Source organism: Paramisgurnus dabryanus, chromosome 2, assembly GCF_030506205.2.
Source record: "Paramisgurnus dabryanus chromosome 2, PD_genome_1.1, whole genome shotgun sequence".
Taxonomy (NCBI): domain Eukaryota; kingdom Metazoa; phylum Chordata; class Actinopteri; order Cypriniformes; family Cobitidae; genus Paramisgurnus; species Paramisgurnus dabryanus.
The window spans coordinates 17,655,612-17,683,283 of NC_133338.1; the positions used below are offsets into that span (position 1 = coordinate 17,655,612).

The 27,672-nt window shown below is 38.0% G+C and overlaps 2 protein-coding genes across 2 annotated transcripts in view; both read left to right on the forward strand.

The window, feature by feature from the left end:
• prmt3 (protein arginine methyltransferase 3) overlaps positions 1–27,672 on the forward strand; it is a 245,211-nt gene that overhangs the window by 138,493 nt on the left and 79,046 nt on the right. Inside the window, exon 11 of the mRNA XM_065275443.1 lies at positions 7,586–7,664. Coding sequence (XP_065131515.1) covers positions 7,586–7,664 — 79 coding nt within the window. The remainder of the gene's footprint in view (positions 1–7,585; positions 7,665–27,672) is intronic.
• LOC135764808 (uncharacterized) lies at positions 17,885–21,357 on the forward strand. The gene is made up of 2 exons (XM_065275497.2): positions 17,885–19,947; positions 20,078–21,357. Exons 1-2 carry the CDS (start codon positions 19,624–19,626, stop codon positions 20,540–20,542), a joined length of 789 nt encoding a protein of 262 aa, XP_065131569.1. The 5' UTR covers positions 17,885–19,623; the 3' UTR covers positions 20,543–21,357.

Below are 27,672 nucleotides of genomic sequence, written 5' to 3' on the forward strand. Positions count from 1 at the left end.
GAGAGGAGCGTGCAAGCTGCGCATCCGCTTCTCATTGAGCTTGTGAGTATTTTTTGCCACTGTATTTAGCCCTAAATGCACACATGCATCAAAATTCCCGGCTTTTGCAATTGTCCTCATAAACACGACAGTTTAGGGCTTAAGAGAAAGTGAAGAGCTACATGAGAAAACGCATGTGTAACAGATCCAGACTTTGGTCTTAAAGGTATAGTTACCCAAATTTGCTCCTTTCTGTCACTCGTGTTAAGGCCAATTCGCACTGGTCAGACAGTCCAACTGTTGAAGTCTGTCTGACCAGTGTGAAACCCCTGTTGGCAGTTTTTGGATCAAAGTAATTGAGACTTTAGAATGTGGGTGTCTGTTGGTGTCTGTTGGAGTTGGTAGTTGTCTGACCAGTGCGAATTGGCCTTCAATCAAACATCTTTAAAGGACAAGTTCGGTATTTTAGACTTAAAGCCCTATTTTCAGATTGTTTATGGTGAAATAGAATGGTTTTGACTGAAATTTCGACATTTGCGGCTGCCCTGAGAATTTTCGCGTGTTTGTGTTTCAGCTCAGACCTCTACAATGGGTTTAATGGTGCACTGGAACAATCCTTCCTAAAATGCATTAAACTTTCGTTTACAAAGACGTGAAACTCACACCGAGTGGTCAGGGGTGTTCACTGGTATGCTCACACAAAAATCGCTCCAAAAGACGCATTCCAACAGGTTTTATCGTAGTTTTTACCAACTCCATTGACTTGTATTAGATGTCCTGTGAGGTACAGTATTACTCCGCGCCGGGAACTTTGTTTCTATTCTTGCAATTGGCAAAGGCGGATTAGCCCCACCACCTGGGCTGGAGTGTCTATTATTCAAGCTCTAAGCGGAAGAATGTACGGGTGTGAGGCGTTTGGAAAAATAGGTCCACAAGTTAACAACGAATGCTAAAACAGCTGTTGGAAAGCATCTTTTGCAGCGATTTTTGTGTGAGCATATCAGTGAACACCCCTGACCACTCGGTGAGTTTCACGTCTTTGTAAACGAAAGTTTAATGCATTTTAGGAAGGATTGTTCCAGTGCACCATTAAACCCATTGTAGAGGTCTGAGCTGAAACACAAACACGCGAAAATTCTCAGGGCAGCCGCAAATGTCGAAATTTCCATCAAAACCATTCTATTTCACCATAAACAATCTGAAAACAGGGCTTTAAGTCTAAAATACCGAACTTGTCCTTTAATAGAAAATCTCTCACTGCTCTTAACTAAATCACTTTCCTCCTTTAATAAGATTTGTACGTCGAGTTGTACATGAGTTGCTCGTTCAGGGTTCATATTCATACTGTATTAGAGCTATGACTGTGAACAGAACAAACCCTGATTTGTTTGTGTACTGAATAATATGAAATACAAATTTCTGTAACACTTTACAAAAAGGTTGTATGTGTTCACATTAGTAAATGCATTATGAACAAAAAATGAACAGTATCAGTAGTGTATTTAAGCATTTATTAATTCTTGTTTATGTCATTACAGTAATTGATGTTAGTTTGAGGTGCATTAACTAATGTTTAAATGTTTAAATTTGATTTAGTTAAGTTAACTTATGAAAAATTATCAGTCCTTTAATCTCCTAAACCAGTAACGAACCATACTTTTACTAAATTACCGATATCTACAAAAAATCCAACTGAAAACACTTGTGAATCACATGGTATAGACATCTCTGGTAAAACCTACAGTCATACATGTACAGATAATCTTCATAGTTTACCTATAATACTTAAAAGTAAACTCTTGCCCCAGCTAGGCACGAGAAACTTTGCAGATGAAAAATGACCTAATCTGTGGTTCATTAATCACGTCTGTCTTCTGTAATTGATTATGCCTCTGTTTTAGATTACTTTGCGCACAAACGAAGTGGCTTTGTGTTACTGATGGCTGTCTGTGCAGCTGTCCACATTTAGGTCAACAAGATGTGGCCACAGCTGCAGTAATAGAATAATTCAGGGAGTGATGTACCAACTACTCATGCAAAACTGGTGTCAGTCAGGGGTCATAGCAATAAAGCGAGATGCTACAGCAGCCATTCATATGTTTAAAGAATGTTTTGGTGAGCTGTCATAAATCCAGAAGTTTTCATTGCTCATGTTTGTGGATGTATGTTTGTGATAAAATGAGAGGAAAGTAGTAAACAAGGAAACATTTAATGGCAAACATAAGTCCTGAAAGATTTTTACATTTTAATTTCAAGTACAATCTGATTGGTGCCTGCCAAAAGTGCTGACTTGCTAGTCCATTCTTGTCCTCTTTTTCTAATTTCTTAGCCCAAGTCTAAAGCAGTATGAGTGCAGTATAGCAACATATTAGCACCACTAGTCTAGGGCTTCACAATTTATTAAAAATGTATTGCAATTGCAATAATTGCAATAACAATTATAGGTGTAGTGATTACATAATCTTCAAAAGCCGTGATTATAGCTGCCACCTGCGTTCATTTCTGTGTGTTTACAGGGGCAAATCAGAAGCATTAATTAATGTAGGTTATACCACGGGCTGTTGAGTGCATTATACACCGGAGCAATGTTTGTCCGCATTACCACCTTGGGTGTGCATTATTTTTTTTTTATTCAAAGGCCTCTCTTCAGTTATTTCTTACGTGTATGTTAGTGTGTCCTTAAGAGCTTTTAATAAATGTAAACTTCTTCAATACCGTTCTCAGGCTGAAACCTCACTACACAGAATTTGTAAAAAAATGTTCTCTTATCATCATTCAAAGTAAGGTTTCCCTAAATTGTTTAATGGTACTGTGAAAATGTGTATATTTTTAATGTGTTGACCTTTTGACACTTTAAAGCAATACAAATAGTACAAGTATTTCAGGAGTTTTTTTTTTAATGAGAAGGATTTTAATCTTTCACAGTTATTAAGCATTTTAATGTAATGTAACATAATTTAATGTAAATTCTAATCATCAACATTAATAGTCGCTATTACAATTCAAGTGGATGGGGAATAATCAACAATTTAGATTTTTGTTATAATCGTGCAGCCCTAGACACCTCTTTTTTTTTGCAAACTTTATTTAACCAGGAGAAATCATATTGAGACTTATTGTCTCTTTTTCAAATGATCCCTGGCCAAGAAAGGCAGCACTTAAAATCTAATAACATCCCAGTAGAACATAACACAACATCTAACAAAACAAAAATCAATACAACAAAGTTTAAAATAACATAATAATCAAGACAGACAAAAACAACAATCTATATACATTCACAAATATAGCTGAAGGTTTCACAGATATATGATTTAAAATCCTTAAGTGATATAATAGTGCCTAGTTTCATTTGTTTCTGCAAAGCATTCCAGGTTGAGGGAGCATTATAGCGGAAAGCGTTTTTGCCACCTCTGTGTTTTAGACATGAGTCCATATGGCATCACCTTTTGCTGATATACTGTATGGCACATTGCAAGTCCGATATTGCTTTAATACAAAAGTTCAACAGAAAAAATTGTGTAATTTAAAAGCATTTTTCTGAGAAGGTACTTGAGTAAAAGGGAGGCAGGGCGCGTGTGTGTGTGTGTGTGTGTGTGTGTGTGTGTGTGTGTGTGTGTGTGTGTGTGTGTGTGTGTGTGTGTGCGTGTGCGTGTGCGTGTGCGTGTGTGTGTGTTTGAGAGTGTAAGGTCCCTTTCTGGGGTCCGCCCACAGGTCCAACGACGGTAGCCAATGACGCGGCAGGAGGATTCTTACGTGTTACTGTCTTTCCTTTACGCAATATAACAGAATTGGTTAAAGTGATTTGTTCACAAACAAATATAAATTAATATACATTACCTCGTTATTTCATCTGACTCCTTAATGAAACATTTTAAGAATTTGTAGGTAATTGTTAAATTTAGATAAACATTTGATCATTCTCTTTGACTCAAAATAATATTGAACTCATTCATTCGATTACCCAGGTCGTATCGGTCCACATCGGCCGTTATGCAGATTCTGAACACATGTTTGAACGTACTAGAAGTTATGACTAATACAATTTAACAATGCCGCTCCCGCGATCTCTTGCTAAATGTCCCAAAATAGCCTCATGCAATCGTTTGTATACAACTTAGTACAAAACTCACACTATAACCAGAGGTTCGGGCTTAGCACCATCTAGCCGAATATAGTTAAATCATAATACTATATACAACTTAATTATAGCAGAAATAATGACCAGCGGTTATGACTTATCACTCCAATAGCCCACATACAAATACGATTACCCAACAACTTAGTGAAAGTTAAATAATTAACTTACCATGCAATAACTAGAGGTTCATGACTAAAGCAATTTTAACAATACCGCTTCATGTGTACGGACTCTCATTAAAACGTATCCATATAGCCTCACACAATATGTTATATACAACTTAATTCAAAGCCTTAAAATGATCAGAGGTTCGGGCATAGCACCGTCTAGCCGAATATAGTTAAATCATTCAATTCAATTCAATTTTATTTATATAGCGCTTTTCACAATTGTTAATTGTTGCAAAGCAGCTTTACATGAGTAGATGTAGAGGAGAACATTGAAAATCAATACATAGTATAAGAAGTAGAATATAGCGGCTAAGGATAAAAAACCGTGTAAGCGAGCATATTAATAATATAACGTATACAGTAAAGTGCTAAGTTAAGCCAAAGTTGGCTGACTCTCCCTGGGACTAAAAAAACCCCCTAGGAGAAAACCCAGTGGGAAAAAATCCTAGAAGGACAAAAAACCCTAGGGAGAAATTAATATTTATATTTATAATATATAGACACGGTAGGGATAGGAAGCGTGTAAGCGGATTAAACTGGTTCAGCCGGTGGCCGTTGGTCGCGCATCGGTTGGGCGTCACGTTGAAGGACAGCCAGTAGATCAGTGGTGCGATGACCTTCACAGCAACAGGAACTGGGTCTGTTTGTCTCATTGTCCTCAGGGTCGAGGACGAGACAGGGAGACAAAAACAGAATTCTATTAGCGTAGGGGCCGTTCGCATGTAATGCAAGTGTCATACATTATAGTGGTTTAATTCAGCTCGGTTCCAGACAGGCTAACTATTGCGGCAAGAGTAAATTACCCGTGTGAGGTATGTGAGTGCTTTGTTCTAGACAAAATAACTACTGCGGGAAAAGTACATTTACTGGACATTCTATGTGAATGCTTTGTTAAAGAAGAATGTCTTAAGTTTAGATTTAAATTGTTCGACTGTGTCTGATACTCGAACATTATTTGGTAAATCATTCCAGAGCTTAGGGGCTAAGTAGGAAAAGGATCTACCACCTTTAGACACTTTTGATATTCTAGGGATAATTAAGTAACCCGAATTTTGTGATCGCAGTTTACGTGGTGGATTGTATTCTGATAGTAGTTCTTTAATATACGAGGGCGCTAGGCCATTTAAGGCTTTGTAGGTGATTAGTAATATTTTAAATTGTATGCGATATTTAACTGGTAGTCAGTGTAAAGATGCCAGAATTGGACTAATGTGGTCATACTTTTTAGATCGAGTAAGCACTCTTGCGGCGGCGTTTTGAACCAGCTGTAGCTTGTTTACCTGATTTGCATGGCATCCCCCAAGTAAAGAGTTACAATAGTCTATTCTAGAGGTCATAAAAGCATGGATAAGCTTTTCTGCATCTGATGCAGACAGCATATGGCGTATTTTTGAGATATTTCTAAGATGGAAGAATGCTGTGCGGCAGACGTTGGAGATATGACTATCGAAAGATAGATTGCTGTCAAACATTACGCCTAAATTCTTAACCGTGGAAGATGGCACCACCGTGCAGCCATCTATGGGCAACTTGTAATCTGACATATTATGTTTGGAGTGATTTGGTTCAATAATAAGTATCTCTGTCATATTGGAGTTTAGCATAAGAAAGTTATGTGCCATCCAGTCCCTAATATCACTAATGCAGTCTGTTAGCTTAGCAAACTGGTGGGTTTCGCTAGGATGTGACGAGATGTAAAGCTGGGTATCATCCGCATAGCAGTGAAAACTTATGTTATGTTTCCTGATAATGTATCCTAGAGGTAACATATATAACGAGAATAGGATAGGGCCTAGAACTGATCCCTGAGGTACACCGTATTTAACGGGGGAGTGATAGGATTCTTCCTCATTTACATAAACAAAGTGATATCGATTGGTTAGATACGATCTAAACCAGGCTAACGCCTGACCACTGATGCCAACATAGTTTTCTAGTCTATTGAGTAGGATTCTGTGATCTATTGTGTCAAAGGCTGCACTAAGGTCTAGTAATATAAGGATTGAGATTTCACCACGATCGGATGTTAATAGGAGGTCATTTGTAACTCTAAGCAGCGCTGTCTCTGTGCTATGGTGGGGCCTGAATCCTGATTGGAACTTTTCATATGTATTATTATTCGCTATGAATGTGCGTAGCTGGCTTGCCACTACTTTTTCTAATATTTTAGAAAGAAAAGGTAGATTTGAGATTGGTCTAAAGTTATTAAGATCTCCCTGGTCAAGGTTTGTTTTTTTAATGAGCGGTCTAATAACTGCTAGTTTGAAAGCTGTTGGAACGTATCCTGATTCTAGCGATGAGTTAAAGATATTTAGTACTGTGTCGGACACTACATGAAATACCTCTTTTAGTAATTTTGTGGGAATGGGGTCTAATATACAGGACGATGATTTAGATGACGTTACTAATTTAGAGAGCTCTTCTATTGTAGTAGGTTTAAATGACTCAAGATGTTCGTATGATAATCTAGTGGTCAATGTACTATTGGGTAGAGTGGTGGCTGCTTGCGTAGTTTCTAAATCATATTACTATATACAACTTAATCAACGTAAAAGCAATGATTAGAGGTTATGACTCATCACCTTGATGGCCCACATATCAACACTACTGCGTAACAACTTAGTTAGAGGTAGAACTTAATTAACATGAATTAACCCCGATCAAAGATATGCGGCAACAAAGGATATCGTAATACTTAACAGTGATTTAGAAGAGTCAATAATATAGAATAAATTAGAATGAATACAAATGTAACAATTTATTTACCAGGTAAACAATACAACAATTCAAAGTCAATTCAATCAATAATTCAAAATCAATTCAATCAATATAACATATCAATCAATCATAAGAAATATGAAATAATTTAAAACCAACTCAAACAAAATAAAACATTGATCAATCCCATAAACTACTACTGTATGTCTGCTGTTCTATCTGCCTAGGAAATTGGTAACTTTCAAATAGTAAGCACTAAAAAGATACTGCGGCAAAGTGATATTAAAAAAGTAAAGTATCCCACTGCATTTCTGGATTGATTGATATCTATTAAAATTTGAGAACCTTAATTAAGTGTTTTGGTAAAAATGTATAATAATAATGATATGATTTTTGTTTTTAACAAAGTTTTTAACTTCTTTGGTACCCTGTTTTCATAGTATGTTATTCATGGTTATCATATGATAATTAAATAGTAATTAAATATAATAAAAATATTCTATAAAATGTAATATGTTTGGGCTTATGTGTTTCTGTCCATAAACATTAAACAGATTTTTACCCCATTTCGTCTTAGGGTTACTTCCTGTTGTTTGAATCAATGCTGGACTCTGTACTTTATGCGAGGGATCGGTACCTTGTCGACGATGGCTTGGGTGAGTCATAAGTGTACTGTATGTGTGAGTCATAAGCTGTTTTTACCAGTTCTCTGACAGGTCATTAACCAGACCTTCAGTGTTTTTATTTTTTTATCATCTTGTGGGTCACATCCATCATAGCATGGTTTTACTTTAAAGGTCTATCAAAGAAATTTCATTTATTTTAATAGGAAGATTTTATAGAGATCAGGGTCATCCAGAAATATATACTGCTTGTGTGTTTGTTTTTCTCCTCTGGGACAATACAAAAGATTGTTATCATTATAATATTGTAAACATTATTTTGACCTGGGCCTCTATCCTAACAATGACCAATTAAAAGTGGCCTGATGCCTTAAAAAGGAAGTGTGTGTGTGTGTGTGTGTGTGTGTGTGTGTGTGTGTGTGTGTGTGTGTGTGTGTGTGTGTGTGTGTGTGTACCTGGTAATTATCACGTTGTGGGGACCAATTGTCCACACAAATTTATGAATACCAGTATTTTTGTGACCTTGTGGGGACTTATGTCTCCATGAGGAAACAAGCTTATAAATCAAACAAAATTATGTTTTTTGAAAATGTGAAGTAGGAGAAGGGAATGTCCCCACAAAACATGGAAACCAGAGTGAGTGAGTGAGTGAGTGAGTGTGTGTGTGTGTGTGTGTGTGTGTGTGCGTGCGTGCGTGCGTGCGTGCGTGCGTGCGTGCGTGCGTGCGTGCGTGCGTGCGTGCGTGCGTGCGTGCGTGCGTGTGCGTGTGCGTGTGTTAAATCGGGCAATATTATGTTATACACACACCTAAAGGATTATTAGGAACACCTGTTCAATTTCTCATTAATGCAATTATCTAATCATCCAATCACTTGGCAGTTGGTTCAATCCATTAAAGGATGTGGTCCTGGTCAAAACAATCTCCTGAACTCCAAACTGAATGTCAGAATGGGAAAGAAAGGGGATTTAAGCAATTTTGAGTGTGGCATGGTTGTTGGTGCCAGACGGGCCGGTCTGAGTATTTCACAATCTGCTCAGTTACTGGGATTTTCACGCACAACAATTTCTAGGGTTTACAAAGAATGGTGTGAAAAGGGAAAAACATCCAGTATGAGGCAGTCCTGTGGGTGAAAATGCCTTGTTGATGCTAGAGGTCAGAGGAGAATGGGCGAGTGATTCAAGCTGATAGAAGAGCAACTTTGACTGAAATAACCACTCTTTACAAACAAGGGATCAGCAAAGCATTTGTGAACCCACAACACAGAAGACCCCACCGGCTCCCCCTCATCTCCACTACAAATAGGAAAAAGAGGCTACAATTTGCACAAGCTCACCAAAATTGGACAGTTGAAGACTGGAAAAGTGTTGCCTGGTCTGATGAGTCTGGATTTCTGTTGAGACATTCAGATGTTTTCTTGGCACACTTTAGGCCCCTTAGAGCCAATTGGGTATCGTTTAAGTGCCACGGCCTACCTGAGCATTGTTTCTGACCATGTCCATCCCTTTATGACCACCATGTACCCATCCTCTGATGGCTACTTCCAGCAGGATAATATCACAAGCTCAAATCATTTCAAATTGGTTTCTTGAACATGACAATGAGTTCACTGTACTAAAATGACCCCCACAGTCACCAGATCTTAACCCAATAGAGCATCTTTGGGATGTGGTGGAACGGGAGCTTCGTGCCCTGGATGTGCATCCCACAGATCTCTATTAATTGCAAGATGCTATCCTATCAATATGGGTAAACATTTCTAAAGAATGCTTTCAGCACCTTGTTGAATCAATGCCATGTAGAGTTAAGGCAGTTCTGAAGGCGAAAGGCTGTCAAACAAAGTATTTTGGCGCTTTTCCATTGCATAGTACCCCACGGTTTGGTTTAGTTTGGGTCGGGTCAGCTTACTTTTGGGAGCTTTTCCATTAGGTGCAGTACGTAGTACCCAATATTTTTTTTCGTACTACCTCGGTTGGGGTTCCAAGCCACCCGAGCTGATACCAAACGTGATGCGAAAACACTGTAGATCACTGATTGGTCTGAGAGAATCGTCATGTCATCGCTATATTGTAAAAGATTAGCTTTACCTCAGTGCTAGCTTGCGCTGTCTCGAGCAATGTTGTCATGTGCTCTGCTATAAGTTCCCAAACTCCCATTTAGCGATGAAAAACATCCACAGGTTGAGTATTAGGGACACCAAAACAGTTTTTTCCAGACTTGCAGTTTGTGGCGGAACATTCGCGACGAGCACGTCAGCATTACATGCTTAAAATGCAACTTCAGTGAGGCTCAGCAGAGCGCTGTCAGCTGACGCCGCATGTGTTTGTACAGAAACTGTCGTGAGACAGAGGTAGTGATAAACACGATGTGCAAACATCTGTTTGTGGTGGTCAATTTTAATTTTGTGGTGGACTGGGAAATAAATAAATGTATGGGAATGTACTACGACGCTCTCACTTGTATGATGTCACAGCAGTAGGGAGTGCAAATATAACGACACGCCTATAATCCCTCTCACTGCGAAGTGATACTAAACTCGATGGAAAAGCTAACCACGCCAAAGTGAGGTGAACTGACCCGACCCAAACTAAACTAAACCGTGGGGTACTATGCAATGGAAAAGTGCCATTTAGTATGGTGTTCCTAATAATATTTTAGGTGAGTGTATATAATATGAAGAATTTGGTTTCAAAATGCAATAAATCCATTTTGACTAATTTGGGTAAAAATGTGTTTTCTATACCAAGAAAGACGAAAACCACTATTTTCTGTTACAAACTTTCACATAGCATCTTTAGGTTAAAATAACATAAAAAATTCAAATTCACAATTTGATTTTCAAAGATTTATTATAAAAACGGATTATTTCTTCTGCAAATTGCAATAAATCCATGTTTTATTTTTTAAGTAACAAAGTATTACAGCCTCTGAACTTGGTCAATACTAATACTAATTCAATATATACAGGCACTAGACCATCTCATTAGATCACAGAATGTCCAAAATGACATTTCCCCTACATTAGCTTCCAAATGTGCATTTCTCTTTGCCATGTTATATTAATTTAGTTGACTAGTGGTATACACTCAGTGATTCTTGAGAATTTGGATAAAACAGGTGTACATTTTGAAAAAAGAAAGACCAAGTTCTTGGCTGTTCAGCAATTTACTGTACTGGTGCAACCTCCCCTGACAAACATGACATGCTAATTTTTAAGAGTCTCAGAGTTTTTTAGTCGTCCCAGCAGTACTGTATCCTCTGGAAAAGAAACCCCCTCATCAATTTTCTCCAAAAGAACAGGTGAAATACTTTCAACTACTAAGGCTGTTTTACCTTAATCTTGAAATTGGAATCTGGACAAGAACGGCAATAATATGGTTTTAATAAATTAATGTGGCACAACTGTGTTGACTTCGTTCTGTCTGGAGTGGCAATCAGATAGTTTAAATCAGTAACTTGTTTAACCACTACAAACGGACCAGTATACTGAGCTTGGAATGGTGAGCCAGGTAATAACGCCAACACTTGATCACCTGGCATAAATTGACGTTTCTTTGAACGTCTATCATAAAGTGACGTAATGCGGGTCTGTGTAGACCTTAAGTGTTTCTTGGCCATCTCACCTGCTTCATACAGTCGACGCTTAAAACCATTTACATAAGTTAACAAATTCTGAGGTGGTGTACCCTCAGTCCAACTATCACATAACACAGCTAATGGCCCATGAATGGTATGGCCAAACACCAAATCATTGGGACTAAACCCTGTGCTGACAGGTGCAGACAGTAGCAACCAAGGCAATCCCTCCTCCCAATCACCTTTCATCTCTGTACAGTAGCACGCAGCAACGACTTCAATGACTGATGGAAACGTTACAACACCCCCTGACTTGGAGGGTGATAAGCACTAGCCTTATTGTGCCTAATGTGCAACAACTTCAAAACCTGAGAAAATAGGTGAGAGGTAAAGTTAGAACCCTGATCACTTTGCAAAATCTTTGGAATGCCAAAAATAGAAATAAACTGGGTCAGGGCTCTTAGTACGGACAAAGCAGTAATGGTACGAAGAGGATAAGCAGAAGGGTAGCGAGTCGACGCACACATAACAGTCAATAAATACGTACTACCTGATTTTGACCTCGGCAATGGGCCCACACAATCAATAACTAAATGCTCAAATGGTTGACTAACCACAGTAATGGGAAACAACGGAGCAGGCTTTACTTATTGATTTTGTTTGCCTGTCAATTGACAAGTATGACATGTCTGTATATACTTTGACACATCCTTCTTCAATTTTGGCCAGAAAAAACTCTCATCATTTACTTTCCCTGCTGTAGGAAAATCCTCACAAGCCCCAACAGGATTTAACACTGGTGCTACCAGGACAGCTGGTTTTACACGAGTCTTTCCCCCTTTTCCCTTTGATTTTAACACAGGGCACTCATCTTTCCAATTACCTTTTCCACGGCAATAATTACAGATTAGAGAGGAATCTGGGTGTACGGTCTACTTTTTCTCAAAAGTTTTGATCCGTCCTTTGTAGTTCAAACCTACCCTTATGCATAAGTATATAATCATCAGCCAACTCTGAAGCCTTAGTCAGTATGTCAGCTTTCTGCTCATTTATATACAATACAATGTGAGGAGGAACTGTGTTTTTAAACTGTTCAAGGACAATCAAGTTAATTAATTCATCAAGGGTGGTTACTTTAGACGCCACACACAAACGATTAAATGCCGTAGTAAGCTCTCTAGCAAACTCAATATAAGCCTGATTAAACCCTTTCACCAACAATCTATATTTTTTTCGGTACGATTCTGGTACTAACTGGTATGCTTTTAGAACAGCAGATTTAACGGTATCATAATCTTCACAATCAAATGGTGAAAGGGCTTCATAAGCTTCTTGAGCCCTGCCAGTAAGTATGCATTGTAAAAGTAATGTACGTTTCTTAGTAGGCCATCCTCTAGCTTCTGCTATCCGTTGAAACAATGTAAAAAAGGTGCCTGGGTCTCGTTTATTAAATTTAGGAACCAGCAGCAAATTTCCAGCCGTGTCAAACACCTGGGAAGCACCCGAAAAACATCACTTGTGCCTTTGTTTAGACCACCTTCCCTAATTATATTCAAACGGTATTTTTGAAGTTCAGTATTTGTCTGCTCATTTTTTGTTTTCTCTCGTTCTACTTCTAATTTCAAACATTCTTGTTCAAGCTGTAACATCGATAAGCGTTCCCATTGCTCAAATGTGTAAAGAGGAAACATCTGGTTTAGCTTAACTGGCAAAAGCTTGCATTTCACATAGAATAGACTACTTTATTAGTTTTGCTTTAATTGCTTCTCTCACAGTATTACAATTCAATTTCAATTCTATAATGGTCAACAAGTTTACACAATTGATCCATTGTACATAAATCAAGCAAAGCTTCAGAAGGAAAACTAATGAAATCCTCAACTACCCTAGACATGCTTCCAGTTTACACATAGCCTACGTTACTAAAGAAAAGGTAAATGTGCTTTTACAAATCCCAGCAGGAGGAATGAAAAATATCCTTTCCCTAACTACAAAAAATAACAAATAAATATAACTAAATCACCCCTTATCTTCGTATGGTTAATGGTGAGGGGTATTTTAAACACCATCTTTCGCTGGTATAAGAAAGCGACCAGCACGCTGGCGACCTTCTCATTACCACAGCTATAACTGCTCTACTCACAGTCACCCCACAAAAATAACAAACTAAAATAAAAAACTACAATACCGCTCGTTTCAAAGGGGAATGAGCAGCTACAACTAACAATGGAACAGCAAACAGTAATCAAATTCCTCCCACAACTGGATCTGCAAAAAATTACCTTCTAAAGTCTGCATTGAAACAACAGCGCAACCACAACACTGCAATCCATTATCCTTCCTCATTGAACAAACAAACCTCAACACGCATTTCCTTCAATATGATGCACCAACAAATAGCGTTATACAACCAATCGCTCTTGCGACTTTACAACTGGGTACTCAATACGCAGAACTTCCTCACAAAGAAACGAACAAACACGCTTTCAAATCACATGAAAAATGTTAAACAAGCCCCCATTTGTCATGGTCGCAAACAATGACAAAGAAAGGGGACAACGCGTGAGGTAAGGATGCAAGAATGAAAAACATTTATTAGTAAACAACAGGTGTAAGTCCTCCAAAATCATGACGTCACTCACTCGAACACGGTCCTGCAAAACAAGAAGACAAAAACAACCCTACCAACCTGCAACCTAAATGACCTGCACTGGGTTCATAACAGTATCATCTGCATTGCAGTGAAAACGTATGTTATGTTTCCTGATAATGTCTCCTAGAGGTAACGTGTATAACGAGAAAAGGATAGGACCCAGAACTGATCCCTGCGGTACACAGTATTTAACCGGAGAGTGACATAACTTTTCCTTATTTAAATAAACAAAGTGATAACGATTGGTGAAATACAATCTAAACCAGGCTAATGTCTGACCACTGATGCCAACATAGTTCTCTAGTATATTGAGTAAGACTGTGTGATCTATTGTGTCAAAGGGTGCACTAAGGTCTAGTAATATAAGAATTGAGATTTCACCACGATCGGATGTTAAAAGGAGGTCATATGTAACTCTAAGCAGTGCTGTCTCTGTTCTGTGGTGGGGCCTGGATCCTGATTGGATCTTTTCATACATACTATTATTCACTAAGAATGTGCATAATTGGCTTGCCACTACTTTTTCTAATATTTTAGAAAGGAAATGGAAATTTGAGCTTGGTCTAAAATTATTAAGCTCTCCCTGGTCAAGGTGCGGCTTTTTAATGAGGGGTCTAATAACTGCCAATTTAAAAGCTGTTGGATAGTATCATAGTTCTAACAATGAGTTAACGATATTTAGTACTGGGTCTGACACTACAAGGAATACCTCTTTTAATAATTTTGTGGGAACAGGGTCTAATATACACAATGATGATTTGGATGATTTTATTAATTGTGAGAGCTCCTCTATGGTAGAAGCTTTAAAACACAAAAAGTCTAGTGTTCAGTGTACTATTGGGTAAAATGGTGGTTTCTTGCATAGTTTCAATATTTTCACTAATAACCACAATTTTGTTAGTGAAGAAGTTCATGAAGTCTACTGTGTTGGAGTTTAAGTATCTGTTTCTGTTTGTTCTTTGTTTCTAGTCAGTTTCGCAACTGCGTTAAAGAGGAATCAAGTTATTATGATTTTCTTTGTTGAGCTTGCTAAGATGGTTAGATCTGGTGGTTATTAGAGCCTGTTTGTGTTTTTATGTCTTGGAATAATTAATACATTACAAAAATATTAATAAAACTATTTACTGTTAGTTCAACTCAACATTGAAGCGCTGCAACATCTCCTGGCTTGGGACAGGTAAGTATATGGAGCAAATTTCCAATTGTCTTAGGCCATAGTGAGTACTTTATTGTACATTTGAACATTTTGTCATATTTGGACCATTTTGTTGATAGCTTGTTTGTCTACCGGACCGAATCAGAACACAGATTTCGGTGCCTCATTTCGGTGCCTCTTAAATGCATGAACGGTCGACTGAAGTATTTTGCTCTCTGTAGGGCAAAAAGCATAATCACACCAGCGCAGCACGATTGCTAGTTAAATTTTACTGCACTCATATGGTGTAAATAATTTCCTGACTTACAAAATTCACGTGAATGTGAAAGTCGGAAAGCTTTGATAATGCATAGGATTTAAGTTTGATTTCTTCGCTTAATTTAGGTGAGTTTGTTCATATTTTACATTGTTGTAGTTTAAACTTTATTAAAAAAAACGGAAACCAATCATTTGTTTTGAAAAATCTAGGGATCTTTAGATTTATTTATTTTATAGGGTGGGTAAAATGTTTTACGTCTATTCGTTTTTGTTGAACGTTCTGTTTAATATAAGCGAGTAATTTTACTCATTTATTGTTGTTCTGTTTAAATAAAAAAATAATAATGAACAAATAAGCATTTGTAGTAATGAAAAATTGTCTTTCAATTATTTGTGTTTTAACGCAGATACCATCCGTCGAATTCATTTTATTAATAAACAAGCTGTTTAATATAAGAAAGTTTGTTATTGGAGCTACTATTTTATTGGAGTTGAGTTTTTTGTTAAGAGTAATAATGAACAAACATTTTAAAAATAAATTTTATTTATAAATGGAAATATTAAATAATCTAATGTTAAAGATGAAGTGTAGCCAACTTTTGAGCTTTTTTGCCAAATATATTTTCATTTAAAATATGCGCTGTGTTTAATAATTTTTAAATGTGAAAAATCCTCATCTGCACATCCCTAATAATACAAATTGAACAAATTTTTGTAAGAACATATGTCCAGGTTATTTTTATATTCTGACTTAAAAGAACAATTTGGAAAATGAGATCCTCAGAGGAGCGTTTGAATGCCGCAATTGATCTGACGGCAGCTTATTTTGCTAATATGGTAACATTTCTTCAGAGAATTTGCTCAAACGTATTACTTCACTAATATTTTAATACGTACTAGGGCTGTTATTGGCCTCTGAGATGGGCCGCGGCAGTAACGGGTGTCAAGTTCATCAGAGACATGCAGAAAGCGTCAAAACGTGAATGGTTTTACAAGCCGATAACAAAATATTTGGGGTGAATTCCAAATGCCGTTTTGCGCCATTGAAGGGCACTTTACAAAGAGGATGTCGCATGAACAGTCAATCCAAATAAAGAGAATAGACGCTGTATTTTATTGCTCTATTTGCCAAGTGTGTTTAATTAGCCACACTATGACACACAATTGCACAACTTTCTCTAGAGTTTATACATCAAGAGATCTGATCTTCGAATGGAATAGGCAAGGCCGCCTTAATGCACGGGCTTACCTGGGCTGAAGCCCAGGGGCCTCTCAAGTTCAGGGGCCTCCCAAGTTCACGTTCATATTGTTTTGTAACTCGTCAGGTTATCTGTCAATCACTCTAAATGCACGTTACATGGGTGCTGACTGGTCCGTGGTAACTTACCGTGAAATAAAATATCAGACGTAACAGATTTTTCTATTCCGCGTAATGTGCGCGTTTTCAACTTGGCATTCCTACATGTTAGACTGAGTGTGACAGAGAAACGGGAAATAATCCACCAACAAATGAAAGAGTAATTTCTGAAATTTCATAATAAGCACTGAGGTGCTGAGGTCTCTCTCTCTTTCGCGTGCGCGCTCGCTCTCTGTGCTCATGCAGCTGAGTCTCTGGCATGCAGAAGTCTCTCCAACTGTGCGCAAGATACTGTGCTGCCAAATAAAGAAAAGAGTACCCGAACATATTAATGCTGTTCGTTGTTATAAAGTTTAAGTTTACTCGCGTTTATATCAGTGACGCGTGCGCAGCTGTTGCGATGTAGTTTGACGCGATGTTAGCTCACAGTACACATCTGTTGGTTAAGAAAGACGCAACGGTAAATGTGCAAGTCAAAGCGCGACAAGACCATCTCTAATGATCATCCCCTGATCGCACCATTTATATTTATAATCTCCTTATCTAAAGATCTTATATACATGTATGTTCCCTTCTGTTCTGTTTTGTAAATATTCATATGTGTTAGTTTTACATGCGTAGTATGCATAAATACTAAATACAATGCATAGGCCTACTATATTTTCAATAGCCTACAAAATAAGTAACTGATTAAAAAACAAGATTCTGTCTATAAGACTTATCTTTTGTTATCATTAATGCATTTTCACTTTAAAACTAACTTTAACTTCTTATATTTTTAAAACTGTGCTGAGCCTTTAGTGAGTGAGTGGCAATTTTCTGCAAATTTGTATATTCCAAAAACTATATAGATATAAATTTCAAATTTGTAAATGCTTTAAAATAAGAATGGGGTAGGAGTCTATAAGAATTTAGTTCTTCATCCTACTCCTGTTCTTCTTGTCATGGAATGCATTTTGTTGTGTTTATTGGATTGTTGTTTGTGGCTTCTTGTATTGCATTACCATGAAAAGAAAAATAAATAAATGAAATGAAATAAAGCTTATAAACATATACTCTCACACATTTTGGTTTTATTTTCACCAGAAGTTGCTGTGTGTGGTTGTTAAATAAACTGTCTTGTGTTTATGCTCAAGTGGCTCAGTGATATGTTAAATTAGTGATATTATGGTGGTTTCTGGGTCATTGAGGGAAAACTCACTGTTGGATGTATTGAAAGAAACTAATGCATTTTGTTATGTAGATTACCTAGATATTACACTTTTTTTTTAATAAGACTATAAATTGAGGGTATGGGGGGCCTCCAAAACCTCTCAGCCTCAGGGCCTCACATTAGGTTAAGGCGGCCCTGGGAATAGGGCATAGGGAGGATCACTTTCCATTAGAACTCGCCCTTATCTTTTTGTGAGCGTCAGCCGCGTAGGCTTTAACCAATCATTGAACTAATTATTAACAACCAATCATAGAACATTTTTCTAAGCTCAAAGTGGAGTGTTGAGAAGATTTTATTTAATTCACAAATCAAAAATCTCATAAAGTAGAAATCAAGAATGCAGGTCTTAAAAGATGATGGTGCTTTAGGCAAATCATTAATAAAGAAATTATGACAAACAGAGAAGAATTTTCATTGTGTTTTATGCTGTACTTTCATCCGCCGTCTTTTTGTGACTTTTTCAAAGTATCGCTTTGGGCAGCGAAACCGTTTTAAAAGTATCGATTTGGCACCGGTATTGAAAAAAACCCAAACAATACCCATCCCTAGTCATATGCAAACGTTTGGGCACCCCTGACAATTTCCATGATTTTTATTTATAAATTTTTGGGTGTTCAATTTTATTTTGATCTAACAAATAACTGAATGACACAGTAATAATTCAGTAGTGAAATGAGGTTTATTGAATTAACAGGAAATGTTCAATATGCATTATAACAAAATTAGACAGGTGCATAAATTTGGGCACCCCTTGTCATTTTGTTGATTTGAATACCTGTAACCAGAGGCGTCATGCCCATTGAAACTGAGGGGGCACGTGCCCCCTCGGTTTTTGACCCAAATGGATTTTGCATGCAACCTCAAAATCAAAAAATAGTCCATTAATCTGTTACTTTCTTTTAATCTGTTTAAAATGCCCAAATTATACACTTTGTGCTGCATCAGTTTATTGAGGAGAGGTGTGCTATGACTTTTATAAGCGATCGGGTGCATGATTTCCGAAAGGGGGGCAAAAAACCACCCGAAAAATCCCATTGACTTAACATTGGGCCCAACTTTGATGGGTCATAGCTCCGCTCGAGGATTTTGTAGAAACACATGGGTTACTACATTTGAAGAGCCAAGTGTGTTTAATTAGCCACACTATGAGACACAATTGCACAAATTTCTCTAGAGTTTATACATCAAGAGATCTGGGGCCAGATTCACGAAAATATTCTTAAGACAAAAAATAAGAAAGTTCTTAAGATAAATTATAAGAAGTGCGTAAGAATGTTCCTAAGTGCAATTCTCAAACATTTCTTAAGAAGTTCTCAATTTTTTTCTTAAGAATATCTTAAATTTGTGTCTTAAGAATAAAATGACAAGCTTTTAAATTAATTAATGAGGTAACAAAACACTTATCCATTAATCTTTTGACTACTTGCGATCATTAACGCGATACAAACGAGTGATGCATTAAGACTTCTACAGAATGTTATTCGCTGTTGTAACAAAGGCCAGCTACAGTATTAAAGCCGAAAGTATACTATGGACGTCCGCGTATGCGCGCCGTCCGCATGACGTCATTTTCGTCATCAAGAGGGTCCGCGGCCGTCCGCGGCCGGCCCAAAATTTGAGACCGCGCGGACAGTCCGCGTACAGTCCGCGTACAACAGCGCATGCGCGAGTTCGATTAGGAGGGTCCACTAGGTGGCAATACACATAGTACAGTCCCATAGTCGAAGAAGAGTGCAGACGATCGATTCAAGTAAGCACGTTGAGGAAGAATCGAAAACACAATGGATTGCGAATTTGATGAGCGTTTGTGCGAAGAGATCCGCAAATATCCCCATTTGTATAACTCTTGTTTAAGAGAATACAAAGATATTTTTCGAGCTGCTAATTCTTGGAAAGAAATTAGCCACCGCATGGGAAAAGATGAGGCGTATTGCCGTCAGCGCTGGAAAAACCTACGAGATAGATATGTAAAGTCCTCCAAAAAAATAAAGGGAAAGAGCGGTGATCCTGGTGGAATCAAACCGGTCCCGCCGATCGTTAATCTGCTCGGATGGCTGTCTACATTTATTAAACACCGGGAAACAGATAGTAACTTCACAAAAGAGGTAAGTCAAAATTCAAACACCAACTGTTTAAGTTAGCATACTATATGCTAGCTGTTCGCTTCCTTGCTAGCATAAACATTGCTGTAAAAGTGAGTTTACATTTAACAATTGTTAACTTTATATATTCCAGGACCAGTGCAACAGTGAGAAAACTGAATTTTCTTCGAACAGCTCGGAATGCGCCTTCAATGATAATGAGGAGCCTGCTTCATTGTCGCCCTCACCATCATCTTCCTCATCCGAGCATTCAGCGTTGTTGGTGTCGCCATGCCCGTCGCCACTGCCCTCGGCCTCTCCATTGCCCTCGGCCTCCCCATCGCCCTTGGCCTCCTCATCGCCACTGTCCTCGGTCTCCCCTCCAGCTTCAAAGATGCGGAAAAAGGAGCAGCTGACACCACTACAACAGGTCATCATGGCAAGGCTACAAAGATGCGACGAGAAACGCGAATTGGAAGAAGATGATGATTACTGCTTCGGCAAGATGGTGGGGACATCAATCAGCAAGCTCTCCAAACAAAATAAAGCTTGTGCCCGTTTGGAAATTTCCCAAGTGCTGTTCAAGTGGCAAATGGAGGACTGCAGTACTTCTGATTAGAACGTGCACTTTAAAAAACTTACTTAACAACTTTCAAACACTTAACTTTCACTTTGAAGAACTTTATACTTTTGGAATTTTTTTTACTTTTTTGAAGACTTTTTTTCCACTTTTTGCACACATTACGTGAATCAATGTGTGTTTTTGTATTTAATTGAGTGTTTTTTTTTTTTATTAATGTTTTTGTGTTTATAAATAGTTACATGTACAGACCAACGTTTCTGTACATTAGCAAATGTAGATATTTACAGTAACTGTATGGACACTTAGAAATACATGTTTGTATAATTACCATGTTACAAAATCCATCCATTACCTGGACACTTTCTTTTATAATTTTATTGCACAAGGAAAAGCACATCTGCATGCTTTTGCTTGAAATGTATGCACACATACAAACACGTATGCAGCAGTTAGCACGGCGTCAAGCTGTGGTCTCATGTGAACTTTTACACTTCTTTAAATCAATTGCACTAAAAAATTCACAACTACATTACTCTCTATTGTAATCTTAACTTCATGTATGTATGTACATCTGAATGTAACATTTGCACAACCTCTAAGCAGTGGTAGCAGTCAGCTTTTGTTCTTTCGGTTGCCTGATTGTATTTAATAAATATATTTATATATAACACATATGTACAACAACACAATACCTGTACACATTATATGTACATACATAATACCTGAACACTCTTTTCTGTTGCACTAATAAATATTGTATTCATGTATGTACATGAATGTAGCGTTTGCACAATCTCAAGCTGTTGTTTAAGTCAGCATTTTTCTTTTTGCTGCCTGATTGTTTTTAACAAATATATATATATATATATATATATATATATATATATATATATATATATATATATATATATATATATATATAAAACACATATGTACAACAACACAATACCTGTACACTTTGTTCTGTTGCACTAATAAATATTAAATTCATGTATGTACATGAATGTAACATTTGCACAATTTGTAGTTGTGGTTTCAGTCTTTTTGTTGTTGCCTGCTTCTAATACATGCACACATATATATATGCATGTCGCACAATACGTGCACCCTCTTTTCTGTTGCACTACTGCTAGTAGTATCAACATACATACAAGCATGCACCCACACACACACACATATATATAAATATATATATATATCTTTATATATATGCATATATATGTATGTATATGCATATATATCAATATATATATATGTATATATAGATATATGCTTACTTGTGTGTGTGTGTATACATTTGTTAGTGTATACATTTTGCAGCGGCCGCTATATCGGCCAGTATTTGGATATGGGTTTTTCAGCACTGGCTGATAAATACTTTTTAATCTGCCAGTATATATTTCTATTACTGAAATTTGATGTTTGTAATAAAAAAGACACTCAGGGTCAGTCGATGTAAAGCCGAAGTCTGACAGACAGTAATATTACCAATCATTCACTTTTTACACCACGGTACTGCAACACACTTATTCAAACTGTATATGAAGATGTCACATCGGCATTCGTTATGTCTTGCAAATATGTTTTAAGTACTTGTTATGAACAAGTAATGTTTGTTTTAGTTTCAAAATATATATATATATATATATATATATATATATATATATATATATATATATATATATATATATATATATATATATATATATATATATATATATATATATATATATATAAAAAACCATTGCACCAAACTAATAACTTCCACATTTTGATATTTATTTCTTTTGCACTAATATAAGAACACATACATTAAGCACCTTTTTTTCATGACAATTATGTAGTGTTATGAGGCTCACATTTACAGAGTTACTACGTGTGTTTTCATGTTGCAGTTTCTTATGTAGCCTGCTTGTGTATGCATGTATGTACGGTTGTATGTGTGTAAATGTGTGTGTGTGTATATGAGTGTGTGTATGTGTATGTGCGTATGTACATGTATGGGAGTATGTATGTGTGTGTGAGTGTGTGTATGTATGCATTATGTGTGTATGTATGTATGGGTGTGCATAAGTATTTAAAACAATACAGTTATTGTACTTTTATTTGTAAAGAGCACACCTACATTAAGCAATGCTTTTGTCTTAAAGTTATGAAGGTACACGACAAACCCTTATGTCTGCAGCATATTCGCAAAACTCAAACTGTGGTTTCAGTCTGGCATTGTATTTTTGTAGCCTGCCTACATATACATTTGCACATTGCAAAACACATTAGTAGTACACTTCCTTTTTGTCTGTTTAACTAATCAAAGCAAAACTCCACACAAAACAATGATTTAGTTTAAGATTTATTACAGTGTATGAGCTATAATTGAGTAGCGAAACATTTCTTTGCATAGAACAAAAAATTATATGTACAAAATGAAAATTGGAAATGTGATCTCTTCATTATCAACGTCACAAAGTTTTTAATGTCACTGAGGGTTTAGCAGTCCTCTTGCTACCACTCGTCCTTGCCATGGTAGACTGCCTTGTGTCGATTGAAAAAACATGGCCAGATTGTTTCTGGTCAGAATGGCCGCTCGTGTAGCTCGTCCTGCAGAGAGTTGCTGTGGGTCAAGAAGGTTATTGTCACCATCGACAACGCGTCTCCAGTCTCCCAAAACAGTATCCCCTGTTGCATTTGTACTGTCTGTATAGTTAACAAGAATGTATCGGTTGTTGCATGGATTGTCTTTGTCTGTGTGGGCCAAAAAATTGTGCAACGCCACGCAAGCCTTTACAATGTGCACAGTGTTTGTTGTGCTGCAGTCAATGGGCCGACCAAAGATCCTCCACCGTGATGCCAAAATACCAAAAGCATTCTCAATGATTCTTCTGGAACGGGAATGTCGGTAGTTGTATACCTGTTGTTCCAGAGTGAGGTTTTTTCCTGTGAACAACAAAACAAAAAAATAGTACATGAGGTTTGAACACAACGTCAAGTTTCTACCAATTGTTACTATGCCTATTTCTTTAAAAGTTTGCATATTAAAAACTTACCAGGATATGGTCGCATCAGGTTTGTGTGTAGTGGGAAAGCCGCATCTCCGACAAAAGTATAGGGGCTCACAATGTTGGTGCCCGGCAGGATAGCTGGCATTGGCAGACCCAGGGTTCCATCAAGGATTTTGGAGCCAAACTCGCTCTCTTTAAAGATGCCTCCATCACTTTCACGACCGTAAGCACCAATATCCACCATTGTGAAGCGGTAATGTGCATCACATGCCGCCATCAATACAATGGAATGAGTCCCCTTGTAATTAAAAAAGTCACTACCAGCATTTGGAGGGGCCCTGATTTGAATGTGCTTTCCATCTATGGCACCAACGCACAGAGGAAAGTTCCAAATTCGCCAGAAGTCCTGTGCGATGTCAAACCATTGCGCTTGCGATGGTACAGCAACATACTCGGGCTGCAGACAATTCCAAATTGCTTGGCACACCTCAGGGATCAATTTGGAAACAGTCCGGCTGCCCAACCTGTAGCTTGCGGCTATGCTACTAAGCGAAGCTCCTGTTGACAAGAATCGCAAGGTTACGGCTAACCTTTCTGCCGCACCAACTGGAGCACAATGTGTCTGCTTGTGCTGAATGTAGGGAGCGATGCGACGTAACAAATCGTCAAACTTTAAAGCAGACATTCGGAAATATTGATAATGCTTCTCGGGGTCAATACTCCGCATCTCTTGGACCAAAGTGCTAAACTCTCCATCTGCTGGCCTTTTCCGATTCAATGGTCGCACACACCATTGCCTGTCCCTCTTTTTGTTCTTTTCCTCTTCTTCCAAAAAAAGGAGGCATAAAAGCGTTTCTTCCATTATTCTACTTTCTTTGCGTTCGCTATCTACTGTTTGTTGTTTGCAATGCGGTCGCCAGTCTTCTTCTATCCTGTTTTTTTTGCATGTCCTCTACAAGAAAGCGACTCTGTACTGCCCTCTGACGGCCAGGAAGAGTAAGACGAAACATTTGTACTGCGCATGTGCAAAATTCGGCCATCCGCACTTCAACCGCGTTGAGTATACTTTAAAAGCCACGCGGACGCGTGCGCGCGCGAGCCGGACGCGGACGCGGAAAAAAAGTATACCAGGGCCTTAAGGCAGTGCGGTGCTTAAATATAATTCCATAATGTCCCAATCGGTCCGTCATGCGGGTCGAGCGCTCTGAGTGTGCGTGCTTTACTCTCCGTGCCCACGGCTTTCGTCTCCCATGACCCACGCTCACGCGTCAAGAGACGGACGCGGAGGGTGAAGCGTGCCCGCCGTTTCGGAGCCCTCGGCTCACATGACGGAGCGATTACCGGTTCGCCTCCCGCTTAAAGCGACTTTTAGCTGTTATGTAATTTCACAATAAATGTAGGCTATTACGGAGGAAATTAAATGTTTGCTAATATTATCACCAATACTTATTTGTGTTTCATGACATATTACTGAGTAAGCCATTAAACTTTATTATATGAATGTGGAATTCCTCTTTAAACTAATCTATGTGAAGTAAACTGATTAAATTGCCATTTCAGACTACAAAATACAACATGTCAAATTTAAAACAATCACATTAACTTATAAAACGTCTTACATTTTGAGATTTAAGACTACTGTAAGGTTATCCTAACTTTAAGATGTTATTTAAGACAGTTTATTTTTCGAGAATTGAAATTCTTCTTAAGTTTTTTCTTAAGAACATACTTAAGGGAAAAAAATAAGAACTTTCTTAAGAAGCTTTTTTGAGAATACAAAATATTCTTTACTTTTTTCCTTAAGCTTGAATTTAAGATAAAAATGGCAGTTAAGAAGATTTTTCTTCTTAAGAATGTTTTGTGAATCCGGTCCCTGATCTTCGAATGGAAAAGGGCATAGGGAGGATCACTTTCCATTAGAATTCGCCCTTATCTTTTTGTGAGCGGCAGCCGTGTAGGCTTTAACCAATCATTGAACTAATTATTAACAACCAATCATAGAAATTTTTTCTAGGCTCTGTAAGAACATACATCACATTGGGGTGTAAGTTGTAACCCTGGGGTGTAAGAGGCACCCGAAATTTCCCATTGACTTATAATGGGGCAGGGAACACGCCAATATAAGGGAATAAAACCGTTGCAGATGGGATATCTTTGCTTTACATTGTCGTAGAGATAAGTGAGTGGGCTCATTTTACTCGGGCATCCAATCAGTCTCTCAGGATCATCTCAGAACTATTAAGCCACGCCCCTAGCAACCATTTTGGGCACCCTAGCAACATCTCCCATAGACTGCCATTATAAAATGCCCAGATGGATATCTTTGCACCACAGTGTCATAGAGACATGGGGGTGGGCTCATTTTACTCAGGCATCCAATCAGTCTCTCAGGATCATTACATATGTATTAAGCCAGGCCTCTAGCAACCACTTTTGAGCACCCTAGCAACATAAAATTCAAACAGTTATATCTCGGCATCAGAACATCATAAAGACACGGGGGTTGGACCGTTTTACTTGTGACTCGGAGTGTAATCACTGGCCACATCATTAGCCACTCCCAAGCCACGCCCCTAGAAACCAAATATCAGCACCCTAGCAACCGAAAAAACAAAGCCTTATATCTCCGCATCAGAACATCGTACAGACACGTGGGGTTGGACCGTTTTACTCGTGACTTGGAGGGTAATCACTAGTGGTTGCCATGTGGTTTTAAGCCACGCCCCTAGCAACCAAATATGAGCACCCTAGCAACGGAATAAACAAATCGTTATTATCTCCGCATCAGAAAATCGTAGAGACACGGGGGTTGGACTGTTTTCCTTGTGACTCTGAAGGTCACTATTACTATTCTTCAAAGATATTATTAGTGGTGCTTGCATTTATGCAAGGCATCACTATTATTATCTTGCATATTTATTAGTGGTGCTTGCATTTATGCAAGGCATCACTATTATTATCTTGCATACTTATTAGTGGTATTACCCATATATGGCAGTACCCTAGCAACAGAGTAAACAAAGCCTTATATCTCCGCATCAGAACATCGTAGAGACACGGGGTTTGGACCGTTTGACTTGTGACTCAGAGTGTAATCACTATGGGATGCCAATTTTTTCCCTAGCAACCAAATACAGTACCCTAGCAACAGAGTAAACAAAGCCTTATATCTCGGCATCAGAACATTGTAGAGACACGGGGCTTGGACCGTTTGACTCGTGACTCAGAGTTTAATCACTACGGTATGCCATTTTTTTCCCTAGCAACCAAATACAGTACCCTAGCAACAGAGTAAACAAAGCCTTATATCTCCGCATCAGAACATCGCAGAGACAAAGGGGTTGGACCGTTTGACTTGTGGCTCAGAGTGTAATCACTATGGGATGCCAATTTTTTCCCTAGCAAGCAAATACAGTACCCCAGCAACAGAGTAAACAAAGCCTTATATCTCCGCATCAGAACATCGTAGAGACACGGGGGTTGGACCGTTTGACTCGTGACTCGGAGGGTAATCACTAGTGGATGCCATTTTTTCCCTAGCAACCAAATACAGTACCCTAGCAACAGAGTAAACAAAGCCTTATAACTCCGCATCAGAACATCGTACAGACACGGGGGTTGAACCGTTTGACTCGTGACTCGGAGGGTAATCACTAGTGGATGCCATTTTTTCCCTAGCAACCAAATACAGTACCCTAGCAACAGAGTAAACAAAGCCTTATAACTCCGCATCAGAACATCGTACAGACACAGGGGGTTGGACCGTTTGACTCGTGACTCGGAGGGTAATCACTAGTGGATGCCATTTTTTTCCTAGCAACCAAATACAGTACCCTAGCAACAGAGTAAACAAAGCCTTATATCTCTGCAGCAGAACATTGTAGAGACACAGGTATGGGCTGATATATGTGCCACCAGAAACTGAATTTCAATCATTTATATTTGAATTTGAATAGCTAAACTTGAATAATTGCATTGAAAAACTGAATTTGAATTGTATCATTTGAAATTGAATTTATTAGTTTGAAACTGAAGTCTAATAAAATTTGATCCTCACTGAAAATTAAACTCTCTTTATATCTTCAAATTCACTTCTCATAATTCAGATTCAGTTCTCAAATTCAATTTCAAGTTACTGAGACAGACATCCGGGTAGTTGGAGAATGA